Source organism: Tiliqua scincoides, chromosome 5 (assembly GCF_035046505.1).
Source record: "Tiliqua scincoides isolate rTilSci1 chromosome 5, rTilSci1.hap2, whole genome shotgun sequence".
Taxonomy (NCBI): Eukaryota; Metazoa; Chordata; class Lepidosauria; order Squamata; family Scincidae; genus Tiliqua; species Tiliqua scincoides.
In genome coordinates this window covers 132,677,194-132,690,048 of record NC_089825.1, presented here as the reverse complement: position 1 = coordinate 132,690,048, position 12,855 = coordinate 132,677,194, and the positions used below count along the sequence as shown (strand labels likewise).

Below are 12,855 nucleotides of genomic sequence, written 5' to 3'. Positions count from 1 at the left end.
AAGGCTCCAATGAGCCTCTGGCCTTCCAGAGACTTGCTGGGGTCCATGCTGGCCCAATGCGACTACTCTCAGCACGAGGGCCGATTGTTGACCTCTTGCGTGAGCTGCTGGCCGAGGGCTCTTTCCACTGCTTGCTGCTTCACATCTGTAAAGCAAAGGAAAGGCCAACCTTGCTTTATGCAAGGTTTTTCATAGGTCTTGAGCTATTGTGAGACCTTCATACATTCATATATGTTCCATCTCTAATATATTTATTTATGTAAAGTTATTCAAATTTTAAATGTGAATTAGTTATTTTTTCCTGGCCCCCAACACAATGTCAGAGAGATGATATGGCTGTCTTGCCAAAAAGCTTGTACACCTTTGCAGTATACCAAGTTTTAATTTCAACTTACCTGGTTCAGCTTCCAGAGAGCCTCGCACAGTCTTGTGTGCAAATCCTAATGGCAGAACCTGCACAGACATCTCCATTTACTCCACAATTTACCACAAATGCCTTTCAAGGCCTCCTGCATTGTTTTGTTCCTGAGACTGTATATGAAAGAGTTCAACAAAGGAATCACCACCATATTGAGGACAGATACCTCTTTGTTGAAGTCCAAGTGACCTTGTTGTTCTGGCTGGATGTAGGCAAATATGCAACTTCCATACAACATGGAGACCACGAGAAAATGTGAAGAACAAGTGGAGAAAGCTCTACTCTGGTCTTTGGCAGAAGGAAGATGCAACACTGTCAAGATAATCTTGATGTAAGAAGCGACAACAATGACCAAAGTCCCAAACAGAGTGGCAGTGGCCAAAATAAGATCTATCAGATTGATGAGCCATGTATTGGAGCACGCCATGCTAATCAGGGGTCCACTGTCACACATGAAATGGTTAATGGTGTTGGGACCACACAATGGAAGGCGAGTTATGAGAATGTTGAGAGGTAGGGCAAACAGGAAGCTAATGAGCCAACAGCCAAGCACCAACCAGAGGCAACGTTGGTCATTCATGATGACCAAGTACTGGAACGGGTGGCAAACGGCAACGTAGCGATCCACAGCCATCACCCCCAAAAGGCAGAACTCCATAATGCCAAGGAAGAAGACGAAGAACAATTGCGCAAAACAAGCCACTGCCGAAATGACCTTCTGCCCAGACAGGAGATGCCTGAGCATGTTGGGGATGCTGTTGGAGATGAAGCCAATTTCCACCATGGAGAAGTTTCTCAGGAAGTAGTACATCGGGGTGTGCAGGCGAGGATCCAGCAGGGTGACGGTGATGATGACAAGGTTTCCCGTCAGGCTCAGGAGATAGACCAGTAAGAGCAGGAAGAAGAGCAGAACCTGCATCCAGTGGTTTTCAGGAAACCCCAGAAGAAGGAAATCAGTTACGGTAGTTTGGTTTGTCATGATGCTGTCCTACGAAGAAGTAAAGAAAAAGAAGATATCCTTGTGCCTTGATAGAGCAAACATTACTTATGCTAGTGGCAACTTACATTTTGATTAGAGAGTGACGGAAAACTGAGAACTTATTCCAGCTTATGAGATTGAAAGGAAGCATTCATGCAGCCCCCCATTCAGAACATGCTTCAAGCGCACTGTCCCTCACATCCTTTGCTAGATGCTCTTGGTGAAGGATGTGAGGACACTGTGCCTGAAAGATGTTCCATGAATGTGTACCTTGTGACTGAATGGAGGGCTGCATCAATCCATTCCTCCATTGAGTCCCTCCCTAAGACCTTTCTAGATTCATTCTTGACCTGCTCTGTCACTACCTAATTCTCCCTTACCGCAATTCTTACTTCAATACTCCATGTTCAACCTCTCTCTCTCTCTCTCTCTCTCTCTCTCTCTCTCTCTCTCTCTCTCTCTCTCAAACACCTTCACCCCCAGTCTAATGGGGGGTCTGTCCAAGTCACATTGAAAGGCAAAAGCAATTCAGACTCCTCTGACATAAGTCTATCTGCCCCTCCCCCCAAATGTGGCAAGTTTAGGGTGACTACATAATAAGAACATAAGAACAGCCCCACTGGATCAGGCCATAGGCCCATCTAGTCCAGCTTCCTGTATCTCACAGCGGCCCACCAAATGCCCCAAGGAGCACACCAGATAACAAGAGACCTCATCCTGGTGCCCTCCCTTGCATCTGGCATTCTGACATAACCCATTTCTAAAATCAGGAGGTTGCGCATACACATCATGGCTTGTACCCCGTAATGGATTTTGCCTCCAGAAACTTGTGCAATCCCCTTTTAAAGGCGTCTAGGCTAGACGCCAGCACCACATCCTGTGGCAAGAAGTTCCACAGACCGACCACACGCTGAGTAAAGAAATATTTCTCTTGTCTGTTCTAACTCTCCCAACACTCAATTTTAGTGGATGTCCCCTGGTTCTGGTGTTATGTGAGAGTGTAAAAAGCATCTCCCTATCCACTCTGTCCATCCCCTGCATAATTTTGTATGTCTCAATCATGTCCCCCCTCAGGTGTCTCTTTTCTAGGCTGAAGAGGCCCAAATGCCGTAGCCTTTCCTCATAAGGAAGGTGCCCCAGCCCCCTAATCATCTTAGTCGCTCTCTTTTGCACCTTCTCCAGTTCCACTATGTCTTTTTTGACCAGAACTGGACACAATACTCCAGGTGTGGCCTTACCATCGATTTGTACAACGGCATTATAATACTAGCCGTTTTGTTCTCAATACCCTTCCTAATGATCCCAAGCATAGAATTGGTCTTCTTCACTGCCGCCGCACATTGGGTCGACACTTTCATCGACCTGTCCACCACCACCCCAAGATCTCTCTCCTGATCTGTCACAGACAGCTCAGAACCCATCAGCCTATATCTAAAGTTTTGATTTTTTGCCCCAATGTGCTTGACTTTACACTTACTGACATTGAAACGCATGCTATTATTATTATTATTATTATTATTATTATTATTATTATTATTATTATTATTAAAATAATGCTATTTCCAAGACTGGCCACCAGTAAAAGGAGACACTGTTTGGTGATTAAAATGGACATTTTGCAATGGCTGACAGGAGGTCTTCTAGCTCCACAGAATGATCTACCTGGTCAACACCCCATTGCTTTTAGAACTGTTAAGTGGATGCTTCAAGGCTGACATTAACCTGCCTCTGAATTTACTGCATTCAAGATAAGGCAGTGAGAGAAACTCTCTCTCCCCCTCTCTCGCCATGGCTATGTCTTTCCTTCTCCATCACTTTTCAACAGATGCCTCTCACTCCCCTCCTCCTTTTTGTAGAATTGCCACTGAACATTTGTCTTGCCCCTATGTTCACCCCAGCAATTCACTTAACACTTAATGTCCACAATGGTGACAATGTTGGGGGGGGGGGGGAGAGACTGTACCTTGTTGCGATTGAGAAGTTGTAGAAAGCCAAAGTTCAAACCAAAATTGGTGGCTACCAGCAGATCCAGAAATAGGCTCACATTTTTTAAAGAGCTCCTGGGTGAAGTGACATTTCATGGGTGAGACTTTTCAGCGCCCGTCTGTGAAGCAGAGGGCGGGTTACTCTGTCATTGGGTGGACAGAACTGGTTCTGCTCCTTTTATTGTATCAGGGAAGAAAGAAGGTTGCTTGATTGTTTGGGGACTGGAATAGGAGGAGCCACTCAGGCAGGTGGGTCTGTTCTAGAGGCTGGAAAAGAAAATGAACAGCTCTAGGTGATCATCATCGGTGTCCCCCGATCCACTGGGGCAGCCACATCAAAAAATAGGCATATTGTATTGGGGCGGGGGAGATTGAGAGGTTTCAGAGGCAAAGGGGGATTTAAATCCCCTTCCAAAAGCCTCTCACTCCACAATGGATCTCACCAGACCTGCACTAGTGGTTTTGCTAGCACAAGTCCAAGGAGAAAAAGGGGCAGGGGAGGTTGCAGAAAAAGGGGGGGTGGGATCCAGTGCATGTCACTGCCATCTGATCCACCTTCCCATACACCCCGTTCCTCCCCTCTGCCCATTCCTTTGCCCCATACCTGCCCTATTCCTCCACTGGCAGTTAGTGGCGGCGGACTGTCCATTCCACCACCATTCCTAGTTAGGATTGGGCCAAGGGAAGACTAACTGAAGGCTAGGAAGATGTGGCAAAGGGCATCTCTACCCTGCATGACCTCTGACCTTTCTCCCTTAACCTTCCATCGCAGAAACCAGGCACACCTTTCCTTTCTCTTTTCCTCCTCCTTCTCTCTATCCCTAGTTTGGCACAATCCAAACTGTGCACTAGATGGCACATGTCGCTTGCACTGGCCTTCAGGTGTCACAAACGTGCCATAAGGCACTACTGTGACAGCTCGGGAGCAGGCTTAGATGGCGGAAGTATGCGCACCAGCCTGCTTCCACCAGATTCAATCCCTGATCCAGTAAGCGCCGGCCTAAGAAGGCTGGCATGGGAACTTGGAAGAGTGGTGGGGAGGATGTTTCAGGGGCATTCTGGGGCAGGGGGAGGACCGTTCAAAGGAGGGAAGTGGTGCCAGGATCTGGCACTTAGTCCAGATTCTAACCCCTGTCCCAAGCAGCCTGGCCTTACACCGGGCTGCTTGGCTCTGTGCCACCTCTTTAGGTGGCGCAGATCCAAGTTGCCCCATGGGGCAGCTGCCCCGCGACACAAAGGAAGGGGAATGAATTACGCACTTCTGGAGAGTCTCTCATTCTCATTCCATAGTCTGTGGGTGGGCATCCTGTACAGCTCTCCCAGTACCACTAGTCCTGAGTAGCTAACAGCCCAATCCTACACAGAACTGGGCTCCTGGTGGGGACCATTACAACAGTGGAAGCGACTTCTGCTGTCATAAAGTGACCTCTGCTGGCATGCACAGAGCATAAAGTGACCTCTGGTGGCCATTTCGCACATGCTGCTGCAAAAGGCAGTAGAACTGTAGCTTCACCATCTGGCCCCAAAGCACCCACTGGACCTAGTAAATCAGTGCTAGGGGGTGGGCAGGGAGGGAGAAGACTGGGCATGTAACTGGGCAGGGAGGGGGAGAAATGGGGCAGGGATCAGGGGGCAGTGATGTGTGCCAGATCCTATTTCCTCTATTGCAAATCTTCCCACCCCTTTTCTCTCTGCAGATGTACCCCATCAAAAGTGGTGGCGTATGCCCAAGAAGTTCCATAGGCAACCCCAGGGCTTCCCGGTAGGTACATATAAGCGTGTTATATTTACATCCTGTTTGCCTTCATGTCACCCCCCCTCCACATGCACAAATACTGATGGAGGCAGCGTCCATCTCTTTGGTGTGGCTGCATCAATGGGGCAGGGTAGGGGGAAGCAGATAGGTTTGGGCCTTTAGTAAGCTACACACCAATAGTGAAGCCACAAGATCCTACCAACAGACTTGAGTTTCTCTGGCACTACTTAAGGTTGAAAAAGGTCACCATAATTTTCACAGGTAATTTCCCCAAGGTCCACTGATATAAACCTTCCCCCACTGATGTCTCATTCTATAGAGAGGATAAAGACCGGATTCCAAAGTGTGGTAAGAATTAAGGACTCTGCCACCCCGTGTCATTTTATTCCATGACTGTGATTTTGTAACTACTGGTTATACGGCACTCCAGCTGGGTGAGGCATTTGACATGGGTGTGTTCTAAAATATTTGAATGCATTTATTGTTTGTGCAAAAAGATATAGTCCTAGAGAAATGTGCAAAATTAAATCATGGTCAATACAATGGCAACAAATTCAACATGAAGTAAATCAGTATAATAATGCATAAAAGCAAAACGAAAACAAGTTTACATTCGGAGAGGAAGTCCAAATTAAAACACATCATTCATTGAAAAACTAGCAAAAAAACCACACTCTGCCTGTCATGCCTTTAAAAAAATAAAAGAAGTCTTGATGATGGAGTACGGACTAAAGTAGCCTACCTGGGGAGGATTTAATTGTCATTGTGAAAATGCTGTATTTCCAATATGTTCTTAAAGAACAGGTTAGGTTTTGTTTTGTTTTAAAGGTAGCATTAAAAACACCCTTTAAACTAGAAGAAACACACTATTCAGTTTGTGATGCTTTTCATTCCTTGTGTAGCCTAAAGCACTTTCAAGCGGGCATTTTAAAATAATGTAATGAGTATGGGATAGTCCACAAGGCAAACTGTTATGATTCAGGAAAGCTGGTCATTCTCTGAAAGGAAGAAGAACTTTCTTCCACCAGTTCTGGAGCTCTAGTGGCTGGGAGAAGTGGACTGATGTATCATGCTTCCCTGGAAAGGGAATATCATCGACTTAAGACCTGGTAGGATCTGGAAAGTGAAATTCTTGTTCAGTAATGTGTCCTGTCCTAACATAAGAAGAGCCCCGCTGGATCAGGCCAAAGGCCCATCTAGTCCATTTTTGTGTATCTCACAGTGGCCCAACAAATGTGTCCGGGAGCACGCAAGACAACAAGAGATCTGCATCCTGGTGCCCTCCCATGCATCTGACATTCTGGGGTAGCCTGCTTCTAAAATCAAGAGGTTGCACCCGTCATGGCTTGTAATCTGAGATGGACTTTCCTTCCAAAAAAAGATAAGTCCAATCCCCTTTCTTTGTCCAATCCCCTTTTTAAAGGCACCCAGGTCAAGAGCATCACCACATCCTGTGGCAAGGAGTTAAACAAACTAAAAAATTTTTTTTTCCTTTTGTCTGCCCTAACTCTCCCAACACTCCGTTTTAGAGGATGCCCCCTGGTTCTAGTGTTGCGTGAGAGGAAAAAGAACACCCCTCTATCCAATTTATCCACCCCCCTGCATAATTTTGTATGTCTCAATCATGTCTTGAATCATATGAACCCTAAAATGTTCATTTTCCCCCTGTCTACTTCCTCATTTAGCGATCTCAACTTGACCATGGGACTGAAGGACCAGAACAGAACAGAGCAAGTGGCAGAATTTGTCTTAATTGGCTTCCAACTTCCCAGGTCCATGGAGGTCTTCCTCTTTGTGCTGCTTCTTCTTGTATTCATTTTGACCCTCGCAGGGAACATCACTATCATCTCCTTGGTGTCTTGACCAGCGCCTGCAAACCCCCATGTACTTCTTCCTCTGCAACCTCTCCCTCCTGGAGATGTTCTTCGTCTTGTCCATCACCCCCAAGATGCTGGTGGACTTCATTTCCAGGGACAAATCCATTTCCTTCTTGAGTTGTACTTTGCAGTGCTACTTCTACTTCTCCCTTGGCGCCTGTGAGGCTATCCTGATTGCCTTAATGGCCTTTGACCGCTACGTGGCTATCTGCCACCCACTTCGCTATACCATCATCATGAACGGACGGGTCTGCACGTACATGGTGTTGGGATGCTGGTTTGGCACTTTCATTAATAACCTTGGCCCTGTGATTTTGATGACCCATCTGTCCTTCTGTGACTCAAACATTATTGATCATTTCTTCTGTGACTATGCGACTATGGTAAAGCTTTCTTGCGATGATGTGCATGTCCTTCTGGCTCTGGAGTCCATCCTGGCTGCACTGGTGCTGCTCACCTCATTTTCTGCCACTGGTGTCTCTTACTTCTACATTATTGTCACCATCTTCCGTATGCGCTCCACTACAGGTCGTCAGAAGACATTTTCCACCTGCAGTTCCCATATCACAGTGGCCTCCATCTTTTATGGCAGTTCAGTCTTCATGTACTCTTTGCCCAGCGAGGGGCGCTCTCAGGATGCCCAGAAGGCTGTCGCGGTTCTCACAGGTGTGGTGACCCCACTGCTGAACCCTTTTATCTACAGCCTGAGAAACGAGAAGGTGAAGGAAGCCTTCAGAGATTGTGTGAAGAAGCAGAAATTTGCCCTGCGAAAAGACTGAAGCTACCTGTCTGGTTATGGTACTCTCGTGGTTTGGGTTGCAATTTGACTGGATAGGGTGGGTGTCTTTTTGGCTGGTGGTTGTGTTGCTTCTGATGGGATGAAGGTCTTTAGTTTGGGATACAAAGGCAAATGCCACATCTCAACCCAGCGCCAGCCGAAGCAGGTAGGGTTACACCAGGTGGTGCAGGGGCTGGAGAGGCTGCACTTCTAGGTGAGGAGCGTGGAACAAAGGGAGGATCAGGCCTGAGAGGGAAGTGGGAATGGTGGAGGCCTCCTCCACCATATCTAACCCACTTCCTGGCCTGCACTGTGCTACACTGGGCTTCCCTGATTTGCACCATAGGGGTGGCTGGGGCTTCACACATGGTAAGGGGAATTATAATCCTGTTACCTCGAGGAGACCTCCAGCCACATCCTGAGCTGCACTGGACGCTGAGTAAGTCATTAAACCTAGCTGTGCCAAGACTGGACTGCCTGTCTCCTTCTATTCAAGAATTATCTGAACATACCTTGTCACTGAGACAGTTCCTTAAGTGCACAGACAGTTCACCAAGGTCTTACATGAAGTGCTCCTCTTCTCATTCTTACCATTCAGAAATTCTTCTGGTGTCGGACCTTCCAAATACATCTCAGAACTTAGTGCAGGAAGAATTTAATGTGGTCCAGTTTTCCCCTCATGCAGGGACAGAGAGGCTCTACAATAAATAAAAGTTCTTCCATTGTCCTCAGGTCTTCCAGGATGCAAACCAGCCCATCAAAGAATGGCACTCCTGAAGCCTGTGAGCTTCCCTCAAAAGTCCTCAGAGGTGTCACTGAGGAAGGCCATCCGAGTGAACTGGATGTGAAATTTTGCGCCACCACCGAGAGAAGCCTTGGTACATTTCAATTAGTCTTTTTGAAACTGCCTTGGCTTTCCCCGGAACACTTCACATTTTCACTTTATGCAAAGTTTTGGTTACAGCTGCTCCACCTGAAAGAACCAAAATGGTTTCTCTGTGCAATATGAAACCAGCCTCTGTGAACAGAGTCTAAAACCTGCTAAAAGACATGATAAATGCTAACAAGCTTCCTCTCCGATTTTCCTCTTCCTGCGCAGCTCAGGTGTGAAGAGGGGAAGCCGTTTTGTTAGGAAAAGTTGGTCAGACAAGGCAAGGCAGACAGCAGCTTGCAGAGGAACAGCTGTAGCTTAGCATTCCCAGGTTTGGTTCTCATTATCTCAGCCCAGAACCAGGGCTGGCTCTAAGACAATTGGACCAATGCTTCCCAATTGGGCCCCGCGCCTAAGGGCCCTCCAGGCTCGGGTAACCTATGCTAGTCTTGTATGCAATTTTATATTAAAATGGGCTTAGATGTGTTTGGTACATTAACTCGCATGCACTTTTAAAGCGTGTATTTTGATTGTTTTCTATTCTACTATAGAGATAGAAAGTCTATAATAAATTGTATTTGACTTTGGTTGTGAATCTGGAGCCCTTTTGGGGGGGGAGAGAAAGATTCCAATTGGGCCCCACAGCTCCTAAGGCCGGCCCTATCCAGAACCATGGCAGAACCTGAGTGGGGGGAGGAAGCTTTACAGTAGATCTTAGTCCCTTCTGCAGCCCCTAGTCAGATCATGTGATGTGTGTGTGTTATTCATAGTAAAAAAGGAAATGCTTTCAACACTCAGAAAATGCTACACATAAATTTCTTCTTCTTCTTCTTCTTCTTCTTCTTCTTCTTCATCATCATCATCATCATCATCATCATACACTACATACACTACAAATAAAAAACAGGGGAATGTGGTTAGGAATTCCAGGGGGCCAAAAGCTAGACCCCCCACTCCCACCCTGGTTTTGGTCCATTTTACACACAAACACACACAGAAACCACTATCTGTATAAATAATCATAAAATGTTGAAATAATTAGGGCCTTCGGATTCATGTCTGTTTTGAACAATAGAACAGAGAAAATTCTTTGTTCAGGGAGGTTGTCCCAGAAGAGTGGCTGTTCTATGCCACAGCCACTAGGGGGCACCAAAGACCAAGAAATAGGGAGTATCTAAAAATACATACCCAAAGAGTGTGAATTATCTTGTTCATCATTTTGCTACCAGATTTGTCCCTCCCTTCCCCCACCTATACACAATATGACTATTGCATTTTACCCCCCCCCCAACAATCCTGCAAAGTGGATAGAGCCTCTCTTCCCCACATAAGAAGCCCATGGTATAAATGGAGCCTGCCCATCACATAAAGTCACAGCATGTGAGGTGTGGAGTCTCCCCTTCCATCCTCTGAGTGGGAATCATCACATGAACTGGACCTCTGTGAGAACTGTCTGTTCACTCAGTGACCTCTGATTGCATGCAGGGAGAAAGGGTCAGCTCAGGCAAAAGCCAGTGTGATGCAGCATGTGCAGTGTGGGTGAGTGGTTAGAGTACAAGACAAAACTGGCAAAGACCAGGTTTAAAACCCTGCTCAGCTATGAGGTGCACTGGAGAACCTGGAGGTACCATTCTGGAGCCTGCTCTACCTCACAAGGTTGTTGTGAAGATAAAATTAGAGATGGAAGGGAATCTTGCTGGGAAGAATACAAATTAGGTCAATGATTGCCATGTTCCCACCATCCTCTTTCAGTGCCGCTTTGATGGAGTAGATGAAGCATGATGACAACTTTCCCAAGGTGGGTTCCTAGCACATGGACCTCAGCAGAATCCCTGACCCTCTGCTAGGGCCTAGGAGAGGGGTAAAGGGGGTAAATTGTACCCGGGCCCAGGGTCAGAAAGGGGGCCCAGGAGCCAAAGGAAGGGGCCCAGTAAGTTCCTGGGATCTTCATTTTCCTGAATGAAGGAGTGTATAGGAGTTCAGGGATACCAGTGCTGGGCTACAGCTGCTGCCTAAGTTCATTTTGGTGCACATAGCACAATGTCCATTCTAGTGTGAGCCCAAACACAAAGATGCAAATTTTCTGCACTGATGTTCTATATTTCAAAGATGTTAAAGAGTGTGTGTTTGGTTTACCATATTACTATATCGAGCTGCCAAAGCAGCCTGGTGGGGTAGACCTGGGCTCCACATCAAGAAACCTGGGATCCAAAGACAATTCTGGTTGTCAGCACCCTCCGCCAACCCTATTTTGCCCTCCATTCTGCTTGACCCCATTGTGCCTTCTCCCTTTGGGAAGGGGCCCCAAAAGAAACTTTGTACCCCCTGATAAAATGCCTCTCAGAGGCCCTCCCCTCTGCTTTGCCTGGAGACACAGTGGGCAACACAAAGAGTCAAACAGACATTCTTTAAGCACAGGTTTTCCAAACCCATGCTTGACTTTGGAACATGTTGCTGGATGAAGCCCCATGGATCGGGGATAGGCACTAATCAATGGATATAAAGGCTACTTAGACAGACGGATTCTGAAAAATAAATGACTCCTTGTCACGGTGGGATGGCTGCCTGGTGGGAAAATGCTGGTGTATTTTGGCCATTTGGGGTGAGAGAAATATGCCCCTAATTGAACCCTAAAATCAGTGTCTTGACTTGCTTGTCTACAACTCAGCATTGGTGGGGGAAACAGTTGCCCAGTTGGATCCTGGCAAGAGAGGCCTAGTTTAAAAGAGAAACTTTGCACTATTATTCTTGGGCAAGAAAGAACCTCTCCTTTTTCAGAAAAGCAGACTTTGAGGACCTCTGTGCTTGAAGTTCCGGCTTTGGACACTTGGTGGAGCCCTAACAAAGTCAAAGCTGGCACTGGAATTTCTACATATATAGAAGTAGAAATAGAAATATATATAATATAGAAATATATATATATTTTTTTATTTTTTCCCCTTTTTTATACTGCCCTTCCTCCAAGGAGCTTATCGTGGTGCACATGATCCCTCTTTTTGTCTTCACAACCCTGTGAGGTAGGGGAGGCAGAGAGAGAGAGAGAGAGAGAGAGAGAGACTGGCCCAAGGTCACTCAGGAAGCTTCATGGCTGAGCAGGGCTTTGAACCTGGATCTTATAGATTTAAGTCCGACTCTCAAACCAAGACACCACCTAATTTTTATGAACATGTGTGATGGAGTGTGAGGCCCTGAACTGCCAAATCACAAAGAACTGGAGACCGGCAAGGAGGGTTAGCATTGCAAGAGCCTGGGCATACCTTCAGTATTGCATGGATTGGATGAAAGTGGGGGCACCTATCATCACACACAGACCATGGTCTAATCCCCCCATGGTGACACTCTGCTGGGGGTACCTTTTCTCCATGCCGCTCATTATAGTCATTTATTTGGCAATGACCTGGAACCCCCCCTTGATCTTCTGAAGGAAGATATTAATAAAGTGACTGTAACACTGTTCTGTTGTAGCAGCTGGAGGGTATCTGTCGGCATGCTAAATCCACAATGGATTGGCTTGTGCTCATTATAGAATGGCTGCCACTCACATGTATTAAGTAACATGGGGGGGCGATAAGTGCGTGTGGGGGAATTCTGAGAAGGGAAGCCAGAGTTCTGCGGATGGCACTTTACCAACAACAGGAGGTCAGGTCCCTGCACTGAAGAGCATACAGTTTAAAATTCAGTGCAAAGAGGAAGGGAAAGCAGGAAGGGCTTCCCAGGTGGCCAGCTCCAGCTGTTGAGTGGCACTGGGGCAAAAGTCCAGAGTAGCGCAGAGTAGTGGTTGGAGCAGACCCTCAGTGCCTGAGGAATAGCCTGGATGTGGCTGTGGGCCTTGGCTTAGACACAGTTGCCTAGCACAGAGTGGCCTCCAGGGGGAGACGGAGACAGAGACGGGTGAAGGAAGTGTGTTTATTTCAGTGTATTTCACTTAACTTGAGCTTGGCAGGGCATGGGTTCTAAAAGGTGCCCTCTCCCTCCATGTTGATACAGTGTTAGTATGTTTCTCTACAGCATCTCTCCAAAAGGCATAACGGGGTCACCAGGTGGCCTGTGACTGACCCATAGCCATGACCAACAACTGGGTGAGAGTAGCAGCTGGAGTATACCCTTGGTCCTCTTATTGTGTTCCCTCAGGGCTACCACAATCCCTGGCCGACTCACCAAGTGCACATGTTATGGCCTGAGACAAGGTGT

At 46.9% G+C, this 12,855-nt stretch overlaps 1 protein-coding gene and 1 pseudogene across 1 annotated transcript; one reads left to right on the top strand and one right to left on the bottom strand.

Annotated features, from left to right (window-relative positions):
- Window positions 1–68: 68 nt before the first annotated feature.
- LOC136653607 (olfactory receptor 6C4-like) lies at window positions 69–1,337 on the bottom strand. Its single transcript, XM_066630497.1, has 2 exons — window positions 488–1,337; window positions 69–145 (listed from the first exon to the last, which is right to left on the bottom strand). Exons 1-2 carry the CDS (start codon window positions 1,335–1,337, stop codon window positions 69–71), a joined length of 927 nt encoding a protein of 308 aa, XP_066486594.1.
- Window positions 1,338–6,839: 5,502 nt separating this feature from the next.
- Window positions 6,840–7,794, top strand: LOC136653606 (olfactory receptor 6M1-like; annotated as a pseudogene).
- Window positions 7,795–12,855: the final 5,061 nt, after the last annotated feature.